We start from the raw sequence: 25,956 nt of genomic DNA, 5'->3' as shown, positions 1-25,956 counted from the left end.
TTATAGATTAGACACTTTGGGGCTGTTAAAATAAAAATATGTTCAACTGTTTCGAATATATATTAAATAAATGCAATATGTCATTTAACGAAGCGAGCAATTTTGAATATACGTATGGTATTCATTTGTAAAAATCTCTATTGAAAGTAAAATGGTAAGACAACCTGTCTTTCATATCGTGTAAATGCTCTTTACATATGTAACTTAAATATACATAACTTTGATTTAATATAAAACATGTTTATATAAAAGTATTGTATTATTTTATATTAAATATTTATATGATTTATTGTAAAACAATATCTATGTAAGTAGCTACCATTTAGGTTAAAGGAGGTTTTTGTAATTTTTTCGCATTGATCTATGTTAAACGATAATCAGCAACATTTTAAACACCTTCTACCCGAAAATCTATCTTGTTTTGCTTTCTCCTTATTATATTAAACTTTCCTTAAAAAAATTATATATTAAAAAAATTCGTTAGTATGAACTGTGTATAGACCAGTTTAAAAATGTTTTAAGTTTTATTGGAGCTTGGGTTTAGGGTTATAAAATATATTATATTGTAATACGAGTATATTAATGTACTTGCTGAGTACTGTATAGTTCGGCGATGAAGTTTTAAGGAATTAGAAAATTATGAGTCAAGCACGACTATATAAAGCTTATCCTGCAAGCGGAAACCCTAATTTGAGTTTTAAAAAATAGGTACACTTTTTAATTATTGTATTCACAGTAAATAAATTATATTAATTTAGTAGTTTCGACTCGCGATTACATGGATCATGCTGTTACAACTTCGAGTTTCTTGACAAGTACCCCCGATTCAATGGGTTTCGATTAAGAAACAAAGCTGGCGTAAATTTTGTTGTGATGCAAAATTGTTCTTCTTAGAAAAAAGTGAGGCATGCAAATCATCAAAAAAGATGTTTTATTTCGACATCTTCAAATGTATTTTATAAAAAATATAAATAATTAAGGAAGTGAAATATGCTTAACAGTGTTAACAAATTCGGCAGATTACCAACATTCCAATAGTGCAAACTATTTTTATAATGATAAAAAAATATGATATGTCCGTCTGTTCTTTCGTCTGTCCGTCCATATGGACGTCCAGAACCTATAAGAGCTTGCATGTTGAAATCAAGCAGACAGATTCTACTGACGTTGTCGATGTTGCCACACCTACTCTAAAGCCTACAAGCTGCCACGTCCAAAGTTCTGTAAATTTCTATCAATATTTCAAAAGAAGCGGAACAATTTCTAAATTTTGCATACCGGCAGAATATAACAAACTAATAATAAAAAAAAAAAAAAAACTGTTGTCAAAATTGTGGGCGTGTCAGACTCTTACGGCTTGTGGACGTTAGAGAAGGCGTGTCCAAAATAGTTTTGACAATCTACAGAAACTGTTCAGACAAATAAAAAAATATCAAAACTTTGGGGAAGACAGTTTGTGGGTGTATCAACGTTCTGAAACAAACATGAACATCGTATGTCTCAATAGAATCTGCATGGTTAATCTCACTTCCAAGCTTTCCAAGATATCAGTTTAATGTATAACAAAATGGAAATACCTTTAAAAAAAATGTATGACAGATTTTATCGAATGTGATAATGTAATAAAAAAATCTTTATGAAAAATGTATTTTGTGATATTATTCATATGTATCTATGAAAAATGAAATTAGAATTTAAAATTAAAATTTACTTACTTTTTGGTCTCACTTTATATATTATTATTAATTCAATTAGTTATGCATGGAATTCAATTTGAATGTTTAAAAACACAGTAAAACATAAAAAGGCGCATTAGTACAATAGGTTGCAATTATATGACAATATAAAATATGTGGTACTGTATCTAATATTAAGCCTTATATATATATCTATAAGCCTTATAATATATATTATAAAAAATTAGAATGGGTGTTTTTCTGGCATTTACCTTGCCACCAAACTAAAAGTGATGAAGCAGCTGTTAAAAATAAAATAAATTTAGCTTAAATTAAAAATTTTACTTTCAATCAAAAAGAAAATATTCTGAAGGCAATGCCATGCTTGGAACATGATTTAAAAGACAAAACGCTATAGTCGAGTTTCTCGACTATCAGATACCCGTTACTCATTTTGAACTAATCGACTGGAGCAAGAAGCCATCTGACCAAATTAAGTACTTCCGACTCAAACCGGCCAGATATGGAGCAACGTCAGCTGCTCTGGATGCAACAAGGATGGTGGAAAAAGAGGGTTCCATCGTCTCCCTATATCAATGATGATCTTTTCAGAGTCGGACTTTATGGAGCGGAAAAGGTTACTTCTACATACCTGTAACACCTTTTAATGAATCTTACCCTCTTACTCAACGAATAACGGGTAGGAAGAAGCATAATCAATAAATATGCAAAAGTATCTCACATATAAATTGGCAACCTTATTTTACATGCTAACTCTTTAAAATTATTTAAAAGTCAATGCTCATTTTATACGTACCAGCTACTTCAATTTCACAAAATGGGCCGTAACCAACAGTATTATTTGCAACACATCTGTAAGTCCTGGATATTGCATAGTCCGTCTGCAATATGTAAAAACTCTTATCCACAGAAGTTTCCTTTTTTCCGCTGCCTAAGATTTCGTCTGTTTCATTTTCAGTTTTAATTGACCAAGAAAAATCTGCCTGCAAGAATATTAAGAGTAATATATTTATATTAGGATCGAATTGGTGCAAGTTCGTTTCGGCGGTCTGTATTTATATAATATGGATTTCTATAATATGATCTCGATCTCAGGAACTAAAACAGCTAGAATGTTGAGATCAAGCATGCAGATACATATACGCTGATATTTTTTAACGTTGTGCTATTTTTTAATTTTGTTATATATTATGTACATTTCTATAAATTTCTAAAATTTTTTAGCTGGTTTTGCTACACTAGTTCATATCAAGGAACCTATCAAGGATTGTATATTCGCCGCTGAACTTGCTGAGCTGATAAGGGAGCTAAACAATGAAATACTTTTACTTTCAGTGGGCGCACTTTCACGCAGAGAGGGAGGCGGAGATAAACAAGTTCAAATCTCAGCCATAGTGCGTGCGAGGCCTAAGGAAGAAACCCAAGGAGAAAGCTCATATGTTAGACCTACCCTTTCAGGTTTTTACCAACTCCGAAGTTGACGTTTCTATCTGTCAGAATATACCTTCCTAGGACAACTTCTTTGATATCTCCTCCTTTATTCCTCCATGGACTGGAGCCTTCATCTCCGACATCCATATTATATCTACTAACACATATATTATAATACTGACCATAGTTGTTGACTTTAATTTTCTTTCTTTGTCCTGGACTCCATGTATCGAGCTGATTGCCCTAGTTTCCGGCGATCTTACGAGTTTGTGGGGGATCTTATCGGCTTTCGGATTATATCATATCAGATCTTGATGATGCCGGAGAACCACTAACTCGACATTGATTTTCTAACATCCCTTATTTGCGGATTGAAAAATATCTTTTAGAATACATTCTGTTCTGACATTGTTAGACACTTCCTCATTTAAAAACAAAACTGCACGATTTAGTGAATAGTACCCATTATTATGCTAGTGGAAGGACGAAGTACAAATTTCAACATTTCTTTGTCTGTCGGTATAAATTGGAAAGAAAACTACAAGAAATCAACATTTAACATTTAGTCTAAGCCTTACAAAGCGCAGATATTTCTACATTTTTAGTTCTGAGAACTTTTTGGGTTAGTGTTACAGTGTAAAAGACGAGAAGTTCAGAAACGAGAATTCCAGGAAAGGGTCGCACGTGGATTAGCTATTTGCATGATTAAGATTAAACTAAACCATCAGTTTTAGAGCGATTAAACATTTGAATTTGTATTTAAAGACATTGATACATAGCACCAGCGTTGTACAGCAAAACACCTGTGGTTTGGACTAAATTTGGTAAATTCGGGTCAAGTATTATTGTCGATTTTAATGCACTTAAGCATGGAAACACTTACATCTAGTGGATTTCCGTACGCAATACAAACGAGCGTGTCCTGGTCATCAATTTCTTGTCTCTCGATTTCGCAACGTGGCTTAACTTTAAAATATGATGTCAAGACGAGAAAAGTAGGTTTATATGTTATTAAAATACATATTTTACTTCTTACACTTACAGTGGACTTCAATTACGGTTTTCGCAATGCTGCTACCGTGCTTATTAAACGCACGACACGTATATGTTCCATTATCGTTTCGGTTCATGGGAGTATTAATAATTAATGCATTGCCATTGGCTATAGTTTGGTTTTTGAAAATCCATTTATATGAAGGCTCTGTAGTAATAAGATGTAGGGTAATGATATAGGGTTAAAAAAGTTATATAGTTGAACAACAAACCTGGGTTAGCTCGAGATTTGCAAATGACGCGTCCTGGTATTGTGCCTTCCTGTACATAAACAATATTCTCCGAAACCGTCGTATTTTCAGGTGCGTCTATTAGGCAAAGTTTCAATTTGTTGTATATAAAATATTTATTTTCACTCACACTCAATGCCAAAATAGGTGCGACTCCTTATGCTTCCGCCGACGCTATTACCCGTTGATACGCATGTGTAGTTTGCATTATCAGCCTCGATATTGAATTTCGAATCAGGCCAATTGGGCATATTAAAATGCTGAAATCACAGCATGTATTGTCAATAAGGTCTCACTTAACCAAATAAAAGCTGAAAATAAAATCTTGTTGAGCGATGTCGATGCCAATATAACGATGGCGCAAGAACGTTTGGCATAATTGGAATTGTTTGTCAACGTCGAACAGCTGATTAAAATTATTGCTTTGAACATATTTAACTTATTATAACTTATTTATAATTCTGATTTCTTGTATTACCTTAGGGGAAGCATAAAAAGCAGTTATTTTTCAACACCAAAAATTTAAAATTCGAATCACAGTTTTCCGAACTATGAAAACTCTTAAGGCAGTCGGAAAATAATTGAAAATCATAGAGTGTTTTCCTAGTTGGTATATATAAGCTTTTGTTGAAATGTATATTTACTGCAAGGGTATTTAAGCTTCTAAACTTGACTGTTGTCGCCTTGAGATATTTCTATTATTTAAGGAAATCGAGAAATTACAGGTTGTAGTTAGGTTTTACCGATGTGTAACGTAATGTTTTTGTGCTAGAATAAAGTAATACATATTGAGCATACTCACCAAGACTGATAGCATGCTTTCAAAATCGCCCGTTGCGGGGGAGGCATCCATGTATTTTTCTTTTACAAAATATCGGGTGTCGTTCTTTTCTATTGGCACACCATCCTTTTGCCAAGATATGTCGCATCGCGGGACGCATTCGATGCGACAAGTCAAAGTTGCATTTGACAAGGAGTGCAAAATTCCCGTGTACTGTGGCAAGTTCTTTATGAAAAACGGAGGTGCGTGTACCTCCAAGTTTACTGTGGCCATCACACCTTTGCCTCCCTCATTGTATGCGTAGCAAGAATAATTGGTCCGACTATCCAGACCCACTGGCTCCACCGTCCAGTCCTTCGTCACAATGTCCTGCAGAGGACCCCGACCGCCGCGTAGCCAACGAAATCTGTTGGGTTTCGAAACTATTTGAGCAACAAACGAAAATTTGCCCATTTTCCGGTAAAGGGCGTAGGACGGTGCGGAGGCGTCGTTTCTTGGTTGTACCCCCGTGTATAGAGTTAATAATTGTGATTGTGGCATGTAGGTGGTGAGCGTGATTAATGTACAAAGGGAATGGTTTAAATGTAAATCAATTAAAGCATGAGTCTCTTTGATTTCATGTGCTGGATGAGATGCGCTTTCTTGTGGTGTTCCTAATGATGTTTGAGTCGGATCATTGGACTGGAGGGGATTTTGGTGTTTATGTAGCAGCATCGCTTCAAAAGCAATGTCGGCCTCCTGCGGCTGCAATGCTTGGACGGTATGAAAATCAATAAGCGGAGCGTGTTGGGGTTTTTTTTTCTTTTCGCGATTCTGGTTGGCCTTTTGTGCTACAAACCTATTTGATTCTGGAAATCCTGGATCATCTACAGAACAGGAGAATGTCACACTCTTTTTCTTAACGGCGACTAACGGAAAATGAGATAATGCCGCAGGACCGGGCTCGTAATGTACCTATAAGAAACGTACATTTTAAGCAAAAACGTGAATTTTGAATGCCTTTGCTTAAAGCAGCTTAACCGACCAACAGCTCTCTATCTTCGCTTCGTGGACCCCAGCCAGCAGCATTGAATCCCTCACAGGAATAATTGTAGAAGAAGCCACGTCCAATACTCTCCAACAAGAGCTTACTTGGGTCTATGTGACACAGGTCCTCCTAAAAGTAAAAATAATAGACCAAATACTATTAATTTTTGTTACTTGTAATCACAACAACAGAATCAAGATAGAATGATATAGCCGAGTTCCCCGACTACCAGGTACCAGTTACTCCAGTAACCAGTTACCAGCTAGTGGAAGTGCAAACGAGAATTTTTTTAAAGTGTGGGCGTAACAGTTTTGGGCGGTTTGTGGGCGTTAGAATTGGCGTGACGAAATGTTTTTTGGAAAATCTGTAGAAATTTACAAAAATATAAAATATAAAAGGATACAAAAATATCACATTTTTTAAAAGTGTGGCCGTGAGAGTTTTGTGCGGTTTATGGACGTTAGAGTGGGCGTGCCAAAATTTGGAAACAAACTTACCCTGCATGTATGTGGGCGAGGCGATGTATGTCGAGGCGTTCATACGTACAGACGGACAGACGGACATGGCCAGATCGACTCGGCTATTGATCCTGATCAATAATATATTATATATACTTCTGCCTGTTACACACTTTTCAAGGAATCTAGTATACGCTTTTACTCTACGAGTAAAGCGTATAAATATTAGAGTTAAGGAAACTTTACACATAGTATTCATCTGCAAGAGTTTACAACGTAATGGTTGTTTGATTTTGATCAGTTCTAGCTGGCTTCAATGTTATGTACCTAACAGTAAACACAAGTAACCAAAATACGTACCCTTGATTCTTCGCAGTCTGGAAGTTCCTTAAGAAGTGTAGAGTTGGCGTACCACCTTACTTTGGTAAGAACAGAAGGATTTGCATCCAACACGTTGCAAAAAAGAGTGACATTTGATTCATCACTTTCCTTCACCGGCCCCTCTGGTATCATTAGAATCTCGACACTTGGAGCATCTGAAATAAAGATTTTAAGTATATTAAAATATTTAAAAGTATTTGGGCACATTTCTAGGTTATCTTACATTGCACGTCAAGATTAATTTTATGTTCAGAAGTTCCTTTGCCAATATTGTTTGACAATTGACAGGAATAATTTCCAATGTCCTCTTTTTCGGTAGATTGGATAACAAGAGCCACATTTTCCGAATTACCACCTTTATAATGAGTTGTGTCATTTACATTTACCAGATCATCATTGCGATACCTGAAATTTAAAAAGCATACATGTCATGTGAAAAGTAATGTAAAAATACGCTATAAATATCTTAAATAAAATAAAAAGGAATTTATATACCCTTGCAGTTATAAAATCACTTTAGCATCAAGAACATCGAAATTTTCTTTTTTTCTAATATCTACTATTAAAATGCAGACTAATTGAAAATAATAAAGTTACAACTTTTTTTATATGATATAAAACCGAAATCATATATTGTCAAAAAACGTGTCTGTACGGAATTAGAAAACTTAATGATCATAATCGAATTAGCTACAATTTTTTAAAATTTTTTTTCGAATATATCTTTGGCAAATGATTTAGTGGTCTCATCAGGCCTGGCTTTTTGGGAAACGACTTTTGGAAAAGGTTTATCCAAAAAGCTTTAAAACTGCCTGTAAATACTAATCAATTATATATTATACATATATATGTTATATGGTCTCAAATGTCTTCTTTACTGCGTACCCTCTACAAGGCTTAAAAATGCATTAAGATATATATGACGCCAGGTGATATTACACTATGATTACACGGATGGATGTAACAGGATGTAACCTGTATTTATGTATGTTAAGTGTATGTTTATTGTTAACATTACTTATAAAAGGTACACCGAGATTTTGACGCTTGGGCCCTTTAAAACAGAGAGAAAGACTGACGAGTGAATTGTATTAGTGATGAGCCATGGAATATGTTGTAGTCCAGTTTGTATATTCAACACCAGGAGGCAACATATTTATTTGTCGTGGTGCGCAGTCGATCTCTTCAAAAAATTAATTTGGCAAGTTTTATGGTTCCGTATAACATCTCTGCAGCTGAAGTTTTGAGATCATCCTTTAAACAGGTTCCAACATACATGCAGTCCCAACAAGATAGCAGGCGGCAGATCTGGTCAATGTGTTTGGTGGCACATCGCCTTAAATAATGTGTGCTATCTTTCGACTATTCCATTTGATTGTGAATGATAAGCGGCCGTATTAATATGTTCATTGCCCGCGAGTTCAGCAAGCTCCTTAAATAGCTCATATTCAAACAGGCTGCCTTGATCTGTTGTAATTGTTTAAGGTGTTCCAAAACGTGTAAATCTATAACATGGAAACTATTATAAGATGAACGTGGTTGAATATGTCGTTGGTAACTGTGATCTTCTTTGGAGTTACATGACTATGCCTGCTTATTTTGGCTCTTTCACATGGAAGGCAGGTCCTGCAACCACTTAGTGGTGGTTTTCCTTATTTGTGGCCAAACAAATTTCAGCTTGATTTTTGCAGCGTCGATCTGCCGCTTCGATGCGAAAGGTTGTGAAAGAAAGAGGAAATGTGCGACATTGTCATCGTAGCGGATTCGTTGTAGTTTAAGCAAAGTAGTTCCTTGCAGTGGAGGTGAAAGCTCGTAATCAGATGCCTGTGCATCCTCGAGTTACTTTAAACTGACAGACGTAGGCATGGTGATTGCACATAGCCTGGAAACTGAATCCACTACTACATAATCAGATCCTTTTGCAAGTATGTTTTCGGTCGTAAACTGCGAGATGTATCCAAGATGATGAAGTTGCCTTGGCCGTTGTCTATAAGCATACACGAGCGGTTTAGGATTCCTTTTGATGCAAAATACTCGACCCTTGAGGCAGTGCTTGAAATACTTGATGGCCTCATAAATAGGGAGTAATTCATTAGTTAAAAAAAAAAAGGAGCAATTGACTGCCAATGATCATCGGGTGTCTTCGGCTGGAAGGGGTGCCAGGATATGGGACGAACATCATGGGTCAGGCATTTTCCACAATAGGTAATAATGCGAGAATCATTTGAGTTCGGAAATCGTTTGAGGTGGAAGGTCTTGTATAGTTTTGTATGCTGCCCACCGGCTGAATTATTGCGTGCTCATTAACAACAAGCTAAGAAAAAAACCTCTGCTTGGGCCAGCTCACACTTGCCTAGGTTGATGCAAAATCCATTCTTGGAAAGAATCTTCGGCTCGAAGATTATCTTCTGGTTCCTCGGGCATGTTTAACATAATGAGGACAAATCAATAGTAAACAAAATCGATGCCGCGGAGTATATTGGCAATAAGCCTTTTGAAGGTCAAATGGTGTGCAAACAGTTTAATTAAAATTAAAATAATTATTTAATTTTAAACGAGTTTACTGTAACCCTTAGCTACTAAGTTTTTACGGCAATCTGCTAGCAATTACAGTCTCTGAGATCTTAGATACGGTCTTATATATATATATTATATATAATAGGTTGACAAATATCTCCCTTCCGCTTTTTTGCTCTTTATTCAATGCTTTATAAAAAGTGTTACAGTGATCGGATTTAGTTCAAATATGTTCAAGTTAGTTCAAGTATTGCCAGATACGAGCTCTGTAGCGCTTTGTACATAGCCGCGAAATTCAAAAGACAAAAAGGTGGAAGGGAGATATTTGCCAAACTAATATATTCCGAGATATAGATCTTATACAGATATATATTATAATATGCTAAATTCACGTTTTATATTACTTACCATTCAACTTTAGTTAGTGAAGCAGGGTTTGCAACGTATTCACAGTTAAGTAGAACAATTTCACTTGTATTGGCAATTATATCAGATGGACTGACTTTGACTACGGGGGGATCTGATGTAGAAGAAATAAATATTATGTCAAATACAAATGAGAAAAATAATTAGTCCAATGATCTAGTATAGGCGTGAAAGTAAGAATTTATATATATCTTATACATAATATATAAATCTTTAAATATAAAGTTTAAATTTATATACTTACATAAGACTTCCAACGTGAGGGCAGATGAAATTGGTTTTTCGCGATTAATTTGCAAAACAATATTTTCAGCTTCACAACGAAAAACGTGATCATTTTCAAATCGAGTGGCATTGAAAATAAGTTCGGATTGAGTGTGAAAGGTGCCATCACTTTTTTCAAGCTATGAAAAAAACATTGCTGAAGTAACTATTTAAAGGTAAATTGTAAATTTTTACCGCTTTAGTGCGAATTTCAGTTAGTTCGTTTTCGTCTGAACTTATTATGGTAGTTGTGTTATACCAAGTAAGATTTACTGCTGGTCGAGCCCCGCGGATCTATTAAAAGTATAAAGATTTGTACATTGTTAACCAATTACTTTTGATGTTCTTAAACGTTTAAAAGTAAGACATAGAGACAAACTAAATAAATCAAAAGGTATCGATATAGTCAAGAAAAGTAGAGTCGAAAGAGAGTAGGGTGGCTAAAAAAAAGTAAAAACAAAACAAAATACACTATTTTTACAAATTTTTTGCGTGGCAGTTTGGGGCGATTGGGGGCGTGGCAATCTAGTCATTAGAATCTGCAGCAAGTATTTGTGGTCCATTGCTTAGTGCATTAAGTTCGTTCCAAGGTAACAGAACTAAATTGATCATTGGGGCTATAAATACATTAAAGTGAGTGTGAGGGAGATTTATAAGAAGCAATTCGAAGGTGCAGGACCTCCATCTAAGTAAGTAGATAAGTAAAACCGAATATCTGTTTGTCTTTTGTTTGTCCGTCCGTATTAAGATCGAGTTTATGAATGTATGAATTAGCTGGTACGCAGCATGCAGATTCTAGTAATGCATACGCACCCGAAACGGAACATATGTAACTTTCACGCCCGCATTTAAACAAGTTTGGTTTTAGTTTATTTTTATTGAAATTTAAGGCCGGATTATTAATTAAAGTTGAAGTGTGTATTGACTAGCAATGTCAATGACGTCACTTCCAGTAAATAATTATAAAGTCGCCAAAACCACCAATTGCTTGTTCTGCATTTTTTTTAAACCATTTCGATCTATTCTTCGGGTAATTATAAAGCCTTGTATACGATCTTAGTAATTTTTAAAACTTACGTCACATGTTAAAACCACTTTGCTGCCTTGTACTGTGTGATGTTTTACCCCATTAATATTAATACTAGTTGGCCGAACTGTTGAATAAAAAAGAATACAAATTTTGTTACAAATATTATTACCAAAATATTATTCCTATTCCATATTCCAAGAAATGGTGTTGAACTTTTTATTGATTTTTAAAGTACCTTGTAAATCCACGCTAAACTTAGTTACAGTAACATTTTGTATGGCTGCAGATTTCACACGACACTCAATATCCTGAGCAAGATCTTCACGGGACAACTGCCAATCCAACTCTAGTGTTGACGTATAAAGACCATCGATTAAGTCGTGAGTGGGGGAATCTAAAAAAATCAAAAAGAAGGCATAAATATATGGTGTTCTGCTAAAGAAAAGTAAAATTAAACACAAGTGAATCTATTAGGCTGTCGGCACCTAACAGTCCATCGAGGTAGAGGGACTCTAAGTAAACTTTTAATTGGCACATTCGAATGCTGTAGCTGTAAGATTACTTTTACTCAACATATTTTCAAGTAAATAAGAAAAAGGAAAAAAGATATTTATATAATATTCTATTGAAAGGGGTGATTTTAACAAAAATACGGACTTTAGCTACGCTTGATATAATATATATATATGATTAGGTCATAAACTAGTCCTAGACTCGATACTAATTGTCAGTTTGTGGCCGTTGAAGTGGGCGCGGAAAAGTTTGGAACTCAACTTGCCTGTGTAAGCGCTACCAACATTTTTATGTGGAGATCCAACACTTTAGCTATCATTACTTTCCGGAATCCTAATGTTTTTACATAAGGGCGTACAGATGTACAAATGGATTGTCTTATGGATGTCTTAATAGCTTGCCTAGCGATCCTGTTTCAGAAGATTTATCATGAAAAATGAGATTATAGTGAAAAAAAATAAATTAGTGTCGATTTTCTTATTATTAGGATCGTTCCTTTGGAAGATAATTGGTGTAATCATTCCATTTTAATAGATTTAAAACATGGGAAACCCCGGAATCGTTTAGCAACAAAACGATATTACTGTTTTCTTTCAACTTTCCCAAAGATTTTAATTCCATATTACGTTGCATATAAGTTTATTACAATTTTTTTTTTAAATATTTTGAGTAACGAACAATTTCAAATTTAAATTTGAAATCAGATAGCTGACACTAAGAAATTCATGCCTCTGGTCCTTTTTTCGTGACTTGATTCGGAATTTGTGTATTGTAATCATATTCATATTCATTCATCTACTCTAGGTTATAGTTTTTTAACGGATCTTAATGAGTAACGTGTAAAAATATAATACTCACAAGTTGTTAGTCGCTTTGTTCCACGAAACCAGCTCACTTCAGGTTGAGGTCGGGTGTTCCTTACAGTACATGTAGCTTTGAGGGACTGACGTTCCTGCATGGGTCCCACTACACTGCCGTTCTCGATTCGATCTCCTTTTGCATCCAAGATAACAACCTCAGTGGGTGGCACTGAATACGTGTGTTTATTTTCCAAAATAGACAAATTGGTGGCGTATTTGTGATGTTTGTGTGTGAATGCCGTAATATTTTAAATGGATAAACATGTTTAAATGCGATTTTAAATAAATCATGTATGTTATATAATAAAATAAAACTATCCTTTAAACTTAAATATAAATGAATGAATAATGGTATTTAAAATTATTAATTTCATGGGTAAATAACACTTAAGAACTTATATTTTTTAAAACAATTAATTTAAAAGAAATCCACAAACAAAGCAAATAAAATATTTTTTATTTTATCGAACTTTTTTTTAATTTGATTAATGGGGTTATTTTCCTACTTAGGTCTTATAGCTAAAACACAATATATATTTAAGTTATTAATGTTTTTTTTTACCAATGTTTTCTATGTTTTTATCGCGCAGATATAATAATAAAATAAATAATAAATAAAAATGTTTAAATCAGAATTTTTATGGCGTGCGAATATAGGATTTGGGTAATTGCAAATATAATAATATTCAATAAATTTTAACGATGTAGAACGTGACGTTTTTTTTTATTATTGCGGTCGTAGATGATAAGATTTTCGTTGGTGATTTAGAACAATTTTGTTTTGTTTTTATTATTTTGTAGAGGGTCATACGTATAGTCGTGCGTATTATTATTTTCCATGTCGATGTGGACGGTTGGTTTTAAACAGTTTTCGTTTTTTTTTAATGGTGTTTTATATGATATGATTATGAGTTTTGACGCATATGTTGTTTTAAATGAGAGAAAGAGAAAGATAATGGTTAAAAGTAGAGAAATGGAAAGGTAGGGTGGCAACTATTAAGCGAAAGGAAAGAAAAGTCAGTTTTTAACCATACAGCTATCACAAGAAAATTAAAAGTATACTCAAGATAAGTGTCAGGTAATATATTCTTTAAGTAAATGGAAACGTTAGGTAAATGGAAACGCTTATACCAATCAGTTTAGGTGCTGAGTATAGCACTAACGTTCTTAAAGGTGCTGTTTCTAACTCTATGTTCTGTGCTTTGCTATAATAAAAAGCGACTATCATGTACCCCTTATGCAGCTAAAGGGAATGTGAGAAATGTAAGTTTTAAAGTGAATATCTTGAATTCTTTAATAATTGTCTCAGCTGTTGGGATTTGATGACATCTCAAACTATATATACTAGATATAAATACTCAAAACAAGAGCATGTTAAAAAAGAAGATTACACGAAGTATATTTGTGCTTCAAATTTTATCAGGCTCTCAAAAATCGGTAATTAACGGATTCTGCTTTAAAGAACTTAAAAGTATGATTCGGTATTGGAATTTTTCGCGTGGGATGACGAATTGATAGTTAGTTCCAAAATTTGATTTATGTAGTTTTAAGATTTCTATTTAGTAAATGATGGCTCATAATCCCTATCCCTAGCTCTTGAAAATTAAACTTTTTGAATCTAAAAGATTAATATCTTAAACATAGTACGTTGATTTTTCTATGCAGGTGAGTATAAAATAAGTTGATAGACAGAAAAAAGCCCTGTAAATTTAAGCTACTCTGCGTTTCACAACTTATCACTGCTGAAAATCTGCACGGGCAGAGCAAACTATGAAATTTCACCGACTCTCTCTATTGAACACTTTCTCCCTTTTTAAATATATTTAAAGAGAAAATTATGGTTTCTATTGAATTAGCTGATGTTTACTTGTAGATTTGTCGCCAAGATGATTCGTCGGACATGCCTATTTTAAAATCATCACAGTTGATTAAATAACTCGGGAATATTTCGACGAAATGGCGATAAGCGGTACTGCAGGTTAACTCAATACATACATGTAACATAAAGTGAAAATTATCAAAAAGCCCATTTGCCATGCAGTTTGTTTATTCTAATAATACATTTCGTTATATATTTAATAGTTGGTTTATTTACCTAGCACTCTCAATTCTATTCGATATCCATTGAAGTTATCACAAGTTTCCTCTGGTATAAAAAATGTAGTATCACATAGATAAATATCTTCATCAGATATTTTTAAGTCCTTAATTACTAGTCTGTATGGGTTTTGCTCCACAGTTACTCTAGAAAAGATTAAACAAGTTTAACATAAAGCTAACGTTGTTATATTTTTTACCTTTCGTCAAACTCTTTATTAACACTCGTGACGTTACTATCTCCAAGAAGCATTGCAGCAATGCGTTCATCGCCCTTAAACCAATTTAGCGAATGGAGTTTTCCGCACTTTTCTGCATTGACGGGGCACGGTAGAACAACTGAATGACTTTCTTGCTGACTAATGGTAGTATCTAAAAAAAAAAGGAAAACAATATTATATCTTTGACAGTAACATGCCCTCACAAGAAATACTTGTCTTTACTTTAAATACCTAAAAAATGGGTGGCACTTATAAATAGGATTGAACTCTTTGCATAATAAAATAAATAAACTGTTAACAAAATAATTAATAATAATGTAAAATCAATATAATTAATATAAAATTTCAAAATATTTAGCATCTATAACATACAATTGTCTATTTATGTGGTTGTAAAATCATTCTTAGCTTCAAAAGATTTCAGAAAGGTACAATCGTCACTACATTTTCATCTCTTTAAGAGATGTTTTCTCTTGAGTAGTTTTAAAAAAGCAAATAATTTTCCACTGTTAGTTTAAAATATTTCGATAACACGTCCATATGTCTTTCACATATAGTATAACCACTTATTTGTGTTATTATACCCGTTCCTCGTAGAGTAACTAGATTCGTTGAAAAGTGTGTAACAGGTAGAAGTATATATATATATATATACATATATATATTATTGATCATGATCAATAGCCGAGTCGATCTGGCCATGTCCGTCTGTCCGTCCGCTTGTCCGTATGAATCGATCTAGATCTCAGGAACTACAAGAGCTAGAATGCTGAGATTAAGCATGCAGCTTTTAGAGACATAGACGCAGCATAAGTTTGTTCCAAATATTGCACTGCCCACTCCAACACCCACAAACCGCCCAAAACTGTCACGCCCACACTTTGGAAAAATGTTGTGATATTTTTTCACTTTTTTATATATCTGGTAAATTTCTTAAGATTTTCCAAAACACAAGTTTTTTTCATTTTATTATTTTTTTGCTACCTTTTCTAACGCCCACAAACCGCCCAAAGCTGTACGACCTTCCATTTCAAACAATTTCCATTTGAACTTGCCAATTTCAATCGGCATACCAAAAACATTTTGCTTACGTCCATTCTAACACCCACAAGCACGACAATGTCACGACACTTTTTTGCCATTTTATATTGATATGACAAAAAAAATTGCAAAATTCTTGTTTACACTCGCACTGGATGAGTAACGGGAATCTGATAGGCGAGAATTTCGATATCTTGCTTGTTTCTTATTAGTACGAGTTATTATTTTTTTTGGACGAAGATAGTGTCAATTAGTAGTCCGATTTGATGAAGTATTATGTATGTATTCAAGATCAAAACACTAATCATTTGGTTCACGAGAAAAATAGAGGAGCGATAATACAACTGGTGCAAAATGGTTAATTGTTTTGAATTCGGGAAAGTATGTGTATTAGATTAATTACTAGATCAATTAGATTAATAACTAACGAGCTAATAACTAAGCTAGAGTGTTTTTTCGAAAGGTGGTGGAACACAATTTTCTTATATCGAGCTGCGTGCTTAAATAAGATAGAATCAGATACCCGGAAGGAATTGCGAACGAGAAATTTCTCTATTGTGGGCGTGGTATTTGGCAAGAGCGATGAAAATTTACAAGACTAATAAAAAATGAAAAAACATCACGTTTTTAAAAAGTGTGGCCGTGATAGTTTTGGGCGGTTTGTGGGCGTGCCAACATCATTTACCAAACTTGCGCTGCGCCTATGTCTCTGGCTTCTAAAGTTCCTGAAAACTCGACATTCATAAGGACGGACGGACATGGCCAGATTGGCTATAGATAATGATCAAGAATATACATATACACTTTTGTGGTCGGAAACACTACCTTCTGCCTGCTACATACTTTTTAACGAATCTAGTATACCCTTTTACTCTACACGTAACGGGTATTAATAGCAGTCTTTTGGCGGCGGGTAATACCTAGGATCATTTTTATTACCGGGTATTCTTTTTTTTAAGAACGTAAAATTTTACAAATTTAAAAATATATAAATATAAATATATAAATATGTAAAATTAAACTTTTATAAGAGGAGAACAACAAACTCTGCCTGAGAATTAAACTTCGCATAAAGGTAATAAACAACAATTTGCTGAGGGAAAGGATACACAAATGTTTTAAAATATTATTTTCTAAATTGGCAATTAAAAAAAATATATAAAACAAGAGAGAACACTATAGATGAGTTTCTCGGCTATCGACTTAGCTAGTGGAATTGCAAACATGAAATTATAAATTTTTTTGGTAAGTCGATAGAAATTGGCACATAAATATATAAAATAAAACATAGTACCCAAACATATTTAATAGTGTGGGTGTGACAGTTTTGATCGGCTTGTGGTCGTTAGAAGGGGCGTGGCTAAAATATTTTGGTTGGGAGGCTGTGGGCATTAGAGTGAACTTAAAAATGTGTATGAAAAAAATCTTAAGCTTTCGAGACCTTGACGTTCACAGACGTATATGGCTAGATATAGCTAGTGGTCCTTATGAAGATTGTATGACGTCAATAATTTTGAACATTTTAATTCATCTGACTTTTCCTCGAAAAAAAGGGAATAAGTCAAATAAAAGGAATAAAAGGAATAAAACTGATATCTTTATTTTACAGACCTATACATCTAGCATAAAAGCCAACCGAACTTAAATGAGCGTCTAGAATATTTAAGACCGCACAAAAACACCTTTTACGAGGGAGTACGAGGAAGAATCTAATACTTTTTTTTTGGAATGTCGGTTGAAAATATCATAACTTTTGTAAATCGATAGAAATTGTCAAATAATAGAATGAGCAAAAAAAATCCAAAAACATTTTTTAGAAGCTTGGGGAGTTTTTTTTGACATTTTTTGAATGCTTAATCTTGTGATTTTAAGAATAAATACGGTCGGAAACGCATCAACGTTACACACTTGTCAACGAATCTTGTATACACTTTTACTCTATGAGTGAGAAGCATAGATATTTCCGTATCGCGACGCTGTCTGACGCATTATTGTCACATTCCCATCGGACTGCCTGATTTCATAACTAAATTCCACCATTAAGCTATTCGAACTAATGAGCTGGAGCAACTTTGTACATCTAGCAGCATCAAAACTACTTTTCAGGGCTAAAATTAAAATAAAAATCCAACATTAATTTTTATGCTGTTTCTTTAAGCAGTAATAAGCAGTAACTAATAGTGAAACGCGAGTATTCATTACTTCTTCCTTTTGAATTGTCGAAAAATTGTCGCTTTTGCTACTTGAGAAAACCATATGCGTAAACCGTATGGAAAAAGTTAAAGAGGCTTCAAACATACGACTTTTTACAGTAATTTAAATTAAACATTTTAATTATCCTTTTTAGCATTTTCCATTTTAAATTGTAATTTTTAATTGTAATTGTTTTAAATTGTAACAACAAAAAGGACTCCGGTGCTCTTAACGCAAACAAATGAACAACAAATTTTTTTTTATGAAAAGTGCGTTTAAATCTTGATTTTTTCAGTGTCTTTTAAGCTGAACATAAGATTCCATCAAATCAAGCGTGTTTTATTCACCGCGAAATTTTAAAATACCGCAGTAAAGGTAAATACTAATAGTTATGGCCGTCGTTATAGTTAAGTCGTCGATTTAATGATAACACTTGATCGATGTACCGCTTCTTTTATCTAACCATCACATCAAGTTTTCTTCTTTTGCACTTTTTTAACGATATAAAATTTTGAAGGGACCTCAAAGCGATTGCATTTCGCGAAGAAAAAGACTTCCCATACTTCCATTTGCGACTTTCAAAAAATTTCTTTTTCTCATGCAACCAACCATGGTGTTCTAGGGTGCGCGTCTTCTCAAATGTGGGAAAATACTGTATTCAAATGTTGTAAGCATTCCACAAATGCGCTTCCCATGAATGCGAAGAAAAGCAGTGAAGAGAAACTGGAAATAATGTAAGGTATACAGTGCTTGGCGCTGGTATTTGGACAGCATTAAAATTTCAATTTACTTAAAATTTGAAAATATTTCATAAGCTTAATAGCTTCAATGTAAAAATTTTGACTTCGCCTAAATGATACAAAACTTGTCTTAACCCAGTAGCCCTTGAATAAAACCATGTTTTAAAAGTTTGCCAAATGTACTTTTTAAATAAAACTGAAAATATTTCATTGAATATTTATGTTTGTACTATTTTAGCCACAAACTGTATACCCCTGCAAATGGTATTATATTATGAATTTAGTCAGAAGCTCATAACGCAAAAAGGAGGTATTTGTAACCAGTAAAGTACAGTAAAGTACATATATACAAACATATATCCTTAATAAGTATCAACAACCGACTCGATCTGGCTTTCATAGTTTTTCTGCTGTGTTTCCCAAATGTATTTTTCCATTGCAGGGAATCATAATGAGCAAAAAGCCTTTGTACGTCAGTTTTTCGACAATAAAATTATATAATTTAATTTCGGAAATGGAAAGATAAATTTAAATTGAGATATTCATAAAAATAGATAAGTTTATGAAGTTGCCATAGGACATCAATTGAAAATACTGGAAAAGAAATCATAGTTGTGTTTTATTTATGCATACCCTATACCCGTATTTATACCCGTTACATATACTACAATATGGGTATATTAGATTCGTTCCAATTGCGACCCTATAAGTATACGAGTATATATTCTCAGTCACGATCAACAGACGAGTCGATCGCCATGTCTGTCCGTCCGTATGAAGTCAATGTATACGGTAGTCAATGTATACGGTAGTCAATGCATATGGTAGTCAATGTATACGGCAGTCTCATCAGTGACAAAGTGCATAGGAGAGCGTGCGAAGGCGACTATTATGTACAGGAAAAAATAAAAATCTGCTGTGGAACTCCGAATAATTACTGAGAGGTAAATTATGCCGAATGCTGCCGAAGCTAGCTTTCGTTCTTGTTATACCTATTACTCGAAAAGTAAAGGGATAATCTAGATTTTCTGAAAAGAATGTAAAAAGGTAAAAGGAAGCTTTTCCGCCTGTGTTAAGTAAATGTATTCTAGATCTATATTTTCTATCATAAATAGCCGATTCATCAGGAACTCCACATTAGTGTACTCTTTTGTTTATTATTGTGTTTCTATATTAATAATCTTATAGACTTACCAACTTGTGCACTAGTGCTATCAACTAGCGCAAAGAAAAGCAGCAGTACCAGCGAAAGCGGTATTGGACTGTTCTCTGCCAATTGATTCGACTTGGGAACAGCCTTTCCTGATCGTCTTAGCGCCATATTTCCCATCTTGTTAGCTCAGTTTACAAGATAATTTTATCTGACGATTTTTTAAAACTTTAATATTGTATGTAGCCTCGCTAGGCACATACAACTATCGTTGCAGTTTTTCGAGTACTGATTCGGTGCACCAAAATCACTTTTCAATTTTATACATGACCGTTGTCAGTCATCATTTCTTTATTTCATTATATCCAAATTTAACTGCACTTCAAAAATTTATATGGTTGATTATCTTAAATGATTATTTTAGATTATCATAAATAATAAGAATACATTTTTTAAATTCTGAAAAAAATGGAAGAAAATATGGTGTGAGTAGTAGTATTTGGTTGCTATATAATATATAATATTCGTTTATATTATATTAATAATATAATAATATATAATATTCGTTTATTATTCGTTTAATTTTAAAAATAAGAATATTTTCGCGTACCACGACTGTTAGATAGATAGATAAATAGTATGTAAAAATAGATAGTGTAAAATTAATCCCGTTCCCGTAATCTGTGTGTCCGTATGAATTTCATACTATTAACTCGAGATTTCGGAAACTATAAAAACTGTAAAGTTGAGTCCACGCGAATTTAACGAATTATAAAGCGCAAGATTCATTCAGACAATTGCCACTCCTAAACTTTAAAAAAATATTCCGTCATTTGTATGTTCTTTTTTCTAAATACATGCCAAATATATTTTACGTCCACAAATCCAAGTTCCCGATAGAGACATGGTGTCTTTTTTGGGAGTAAACATTTTTAGTAAACATTCTAACTGAATTACTTCACAAGATTGTTGTCGAATTATATTTTAAGTCTAAAGTATTAAATGTAACCGCAGCTGTGTGGTGCTCCTTGCTAATCTAGGAAACAGTTTCTTTCGAACTAAAATATCTCCATCTATTTCGCATTCCCTTTATCTGAGTAGGTATCAAGGTATCTGATAGTCGAGAGACTCGACTATAGCATTCCCTCTATACACTATACTAGACTCGTTGAAAAGTATGTAATAGGTAAAAGGAAGAGTTTTTGACGCCATATAGTAAAAATATAGTATTGTGACCATGTCCGTCTGTCCGGCCGTCAATCTATCAAAACTAGAAAATTTAAATTAGGTATGCAGATTCTAGTCACGCCTACTCCAACGCCCACAACTGTCACGCCCAAACACTTTAAAAATTTGTTTTTTTTCGTTTTGTGTTGCTATTAATATGCAAAAAATATAAAATAAAACCGTCACGCCCAATTTACGCCAAACTTTATTGATATGCCATAAACATTTTGAACACATCCACTCTAAGACCCGAAAAACAGCCAACCATACACTTTTAAATTTTATGTTGTATTTTATTATTTTTTTTTGTGCCAAAAAAGAATGTTAAATATTCTCGTTTTCCCCACTACCTAAAAAACGGGTATCTGATAGTCGAGGAACTTCACTAAGCGTCCTCACTTGTTTTAAATAAGGGGAGGATATGATTTTTATACCTATATATTCTTGATCAGGATCAATAGCCGAGTCGATCCGGCCATGTCCGTCCGTCTGTCCGTATGAACGCCTCGATCTCAGGAACTACAAAAGCTAGATTTTTGAGATTTGAGTTGCAGAGCAAGTTTGTTAAATGATGTTTCTACTTTTGAAAAATGTTTGGATAGTTTTCACTTTTCTATTAGTCTTGTAAATTTCTATCGATTTCCAAAAAAATATTTTCCACGCCTACTCTACGCCCACAAACTTGCCACGCCCATACTTTTGAAATATGTTTTGATATTTTTTCACGTTTTTATATATCTTATCTTATCTTATCAAAAAACTTTTTTCCACGCCCGCTCTAACGCCCACAAACCGCCCAAAACTCTTACGCTCACATTTTAAATTTTTTTTGTTTTTTTTTTTTCATTTTATTATTTATTCCCCACTTTTTACCGATATTTCAGAATATTTTGAAATTTCTCGTTTGCACTTTCACTAGCTGAGTAACGGGTATCTGATAGTTGGGGAACTCGACTTTAGCATTCTATCTTGTTTTAATTTGCAAAGGTATTAAAAGCACAACGTATTCAATATATTCAAATTTTGACCAGATGCTTGTATTGTTGTAAAGAAAACATTACCGATCGTTTAAAGCATGCATATGGATTCTCTAACAGAAATTTGAGGTTAATCAAAACAGACGTTTCCATATGTTTATAATATATATCATTTAAATTAGGCAGTTTATTAACAGATCAGAATAACATATCTCTAATTTTCGGCGCCTATTTGTATCTATGATAAGGATATCAAAATTATTTCACTTAATATTAAAATAAATAGAAATAAAAATGTATATTATTATATTATATTTATATTAATTGTTTCTGATTGTTCATCAGATATTTTCGCGAGCCCCTACTTTAAGGAGGAAATGTAAAAAGCGAAGAAATGGCTAACTAAGTTGTTTTCGTTTTTTGACTGCTTTTATTGTACTTTTACTGAAAATAGAACTTATGTATATGGGTATTACAGACATGTTAAACTCATTCTTGAAAAGTATTTATTCTGTTATCGAAACGATTGTCTTTAACTTTAATTAGATTAAAGCTAATTGTTTCCCCCAAATATAATATTTCAGCGTACGAAATAGATTTTGATAATGCAAAACGTAGACATTGTGGATTAGACAAATAGCTTCAACTAATTGAAATCGTTGCTAGACTTGATAATAGGAAAAAAAAGGTTCTTGGTAAGGCTTAAAAAACATGGGTGACCTTAATAGCCCGCAAGTTTTAAAAATATAGTTATAGTGTTTTTTACTTCGACCCCATGTGTGCGTGGTTTCTTCCATATGTACATACATACATATGTATGTTGTTTAATATATACGTAAAGATAATATATATATGCATTTATACAACGGCACTATAAAGCAACGGAAATTCATTGCAAACTATTTCTAAAAGCGGATTCGGGCAATGATATAATTTCTTTTGGCCCGACTCTGTTCTGCCGGCTCTGCTGTATATGTATATGTGTACATATGTATTTCTGCGCGTACACTCAGTGTACGAAAATTTCTATATTTGTGTACAAAAGCTCCCCTGTATTTGCACACTAATATATAAATACATAGATAGGTATTTTGTTTTTCCGACCAATATTTGAGCGCTTGCCTATTTAAAAATGCCTGAGAGCTGTTCAATATTATTCCTCGAACAAATTATTCAAGATAAACTAAAACTTGTGTTTGCGGGTTTACTTGTTGCAGCACATCACCTATGTATAGTTTCAAGGATATGATTATAATATTTAGGCCACGTTTATACCGTTTTATTATTGATCAGGCCTTTGATTTTCCCTCCTCTGCGCTGTTTAAGTTAACCTTGTTGAATTCACTTTCACGTTGGTTGAGAAGAAGAATAATTTTTATATTTTCTTTTGCTCTTTACATTGCTTCACATTTGCTCACAAGTGGTTATTATGGCAATTTTGCTATAATCTAGACGGCGATTTTCCCAGCACTTATTCCCTACACTCACGTTCCATTCGAGTTGACTATTTCGCGTTTTCTATTTAAAGCGCTCACTGTGTTCACTCATGCTATGAATATTTCGTTGGCCTCTCGTTCACACGCGCTTTTTTATGGCTTCAGGCCGTTTCTTTTAGCGGACCGATGTCGAATGGCTATAGCAAGAGCGTTGTCCCGACGTTCTCTGCATTCGACGGTCAAACTGAAACTGAAACAAACTTGAAGGCGACAAGACAGCCAACGCCAAAGAGCCAAATGGCTAAGAGAACCGGCTACGAGGAAGGGAAACAACCCCTAAATTGGCGTCGGCGTTCCTTGCAGCTGCTGGTGTTTTAAACAAGTGTTTGGGACAAATGCGCCAGCCACATGCTAGCCGGGTTTAACGGACGTCTTCACGGCTGTGAACTCGACGCTAATTATGTAGTTGCCAATTCCCACGACTCTGTACCCATATGTAGTTAGGTTACCATGTGAATTGCGTGAGTTGGGTGAGACTAAAAGCATTTTCAATAAAGGTTTGGATGGTTTTCTTAGTATATCGACGAGATATAACTTTAAAATAAGTGTTAAAGGATGAGCATTGCAAATTATTGCAAGTACAGGAGCTTACAAGTTGTACATCGATCTTTCGTAATAAGCAAGGGACCCGTTACTCGTAGAATACTACTCGAATACTACGATTCGTTGTAAAGTATTTATCAGACAGAAGGAAGCTCTTCAGACCATATAAAGTATAAATATTCTTGATCAGGATCAATAGCGGAGCCGATCTGGCCATGTCCGTCTGTCCGTATGAACGCCTCGATCTAAGGAACTACAAAAGCTAGAACGTTGAGATTAGGCGTGCAGCTTCCAGAGATATAGACGCAGCTCAAGTTTGCTTCGAAATGCCACGCCCACTCTAACGAGCACAAACAGCACAAAAGTGCCACGCCCACGCGTTTAAAAAGATTTGCGATATTTTTTCAATTTTTTATATGTACATATATCTTGAAAATTAAACAATTTTTTTTTTACTAATTTTTTCCCCGATAATTCTACCGATATTCCAGATACAATTAAATTTTCTCATTCGGACTTCTACTACCTGAGTAACGGGTATCTGGTAGTCGGGGAACTCGACTATAGATTCTCCCTTGTTTTTGCTCATAAGGTGCGTATACAAATGAGCAAAATATCTGGCCGATATAGCTATACGGATAGCTGACGCAAAGATTAGGGCTTCTACCAGATTTACAACAACAGTTTAAAATAACGCCTTTTCAGTGCGACTTTATGTCAAGTTTAGGCCCCGCCTAATCTATGTGTAAACAAATAAATCACATAAATTATGTTTTATTTAAAAAATTGTTATTTTATTTTAATATTAAAAATGACACATAATTTGATTTACGAAAAAGGCTTCCTTGAACGCTTTTACTCTCACAAAATTTGTTTATACCTATGGAATCCACAATTGCGGAGCACATAAATACATATACATACATATGTACATATAAGTGTAATGTATGCATATTTGTATTTATAACATTCTTACAGAGGTTTTATTAGTTTGATGTTAGTATTTGTACGCTTTTTACGGAACTAGTTTCAGTTTTTATACTATCTTAACTTAACTTAACAAAATACACATTACACAAATACAAAATACACGTGGGACTGCAACATACAACGTGTAATACTCCTATTAACTTATGATTAACGTCGTTGAAAAGGAATATCTAAAAATGATCTATTTTTGAACTCGACTATTAAAACTTTTTTTTATTTAAGACTGTGCGAATTTCCTTACGTTTGGAAGTTATCAAGCAACAAAATCAGAGCAACTGTCCTTTTTGGGCAATGCATTTTTGTTTGAGGGTATCCAAACGCTATTTAAGAAGCAAGAAAGCGTTTACATTATGCGAAATAGCTTGACATATAGTTTTAGTTTTAAGAATGAGCTACTTTAAATGAGTACATTTTGATTAATGTCTTTGCAATTTCAAAATGCTTTTTATGCTGTTAAACAACTAAATAACAGATTAAAAATAACAAAACCAGCATCGAGGTAGATTTTTTGAACCTAAATTTTTTTTTTATATCCAACATTTTTAGATTCCCTAGATTTATTTATTTAAAACATTTTGGTTAAGTCTTTCTACATATTAACATCTACATTTCT

The 25,956-nt window shown here is 33.7% G+C and overlaps 1 protein-coding gene across 1 annotated transcript in view; it reads right to left on the bottom strand.

Moving 5' to 3' along the window:
- The window catches only part of LOC6544654, a 35,810-nt gene extending 11,747 nt beyond the window's left edge, over positions 1-24,063 (bottom strand). Inside the window, exons 1-20 of the mRNA XM_026976466.1 lie at positions 23,590-24,063; positions 20,155-20,569; positions 14,966-15,137; positions 14,764-14,912; positions 12,667-12,837; positions 11,531-11,689; positions 11,343-11,419; positions 10,461-10,559; positions 10,246-10,405; positions 9,984-10,095; positions 7,282-7,463; positions 7,038-7,213; positions 6,217-6,348; positions 6,031-6,146; positions 5,214-5,598; positions 4,542-4,671; positions 4,394-4,489; positions 4,171-4,329; positions 4,012-4,094; positions 2,494-2,680 (exon numbers count right to left, since the gene is read on the bottom strand). Of these exons, the coding sequence (XP_026832267.1) occupies positions 2,494-2,680; positions 4,012-4,094; positions 4,171-4,329; positions 4,394-4,489; positions 4,542-4,671; positions 5,214-5,598; positions 6,031-6,146; positions 6,217-6,348; positions 7,038-7,213; positions 7,282-7,463; positions 9,984-10,095; positions 10,246-10,405; positions 10,461-10,559; positions 11,343-11,419; positions 11,531-11,689; positions 12,667-12,837; positions 14,764-14,912; positions 14,966-15,137; positions 20,155-20,290 (2,881 nt within the window). The 5' untranslated portion in view covers positions 20,291-20,569; positions 23,590-24,063. The remainder of the gene's footprint in view (positions 1-2,493; positions 2,681-4,011; positions 4,095-4,170; positions 4,330-4,393; positions 4,490-4,541; positions 4,672-5,213; positions 5,599-6,030; positions 6,147-6,216; positions 6,349-7,037; positions 7,214-7,281; positions 7,464-9,983; positions 10,096-10,245; positions 10,406-10,460; positions 10,560-11,342; positions 11,420-11,530; positions 11,690-12,666; positions 12,838-14,763; positions 14,913-14,965; positions 15,138-20,154; positions 20,570-23,589) is intronic.
- Between the last annotated feature and the right edge of the window lie 1,893 nt (positions 24,064-25,956).

This window comes from Drosophila erecta, unplaced genomic scaffold, assembly GCF_003286155.1.
Source record: "Drosophila erecta strain 14021-0224.00,06,07 unplaced genomic scaffold, DereRS2 tig00000021-arrow-pilon, whole genome shotgun sequence".
NCBI lineage: Eukaryota > Metazoa > Arthropoda > Insecta > Diptera > Drosophilidae > Drosophila > Drosophila erecta.
The sequence above is the reverse complement of the archived record's forward strand: the minus strand, read 5'-3'. Positions and strand labels throughout refer to the sequence as shown.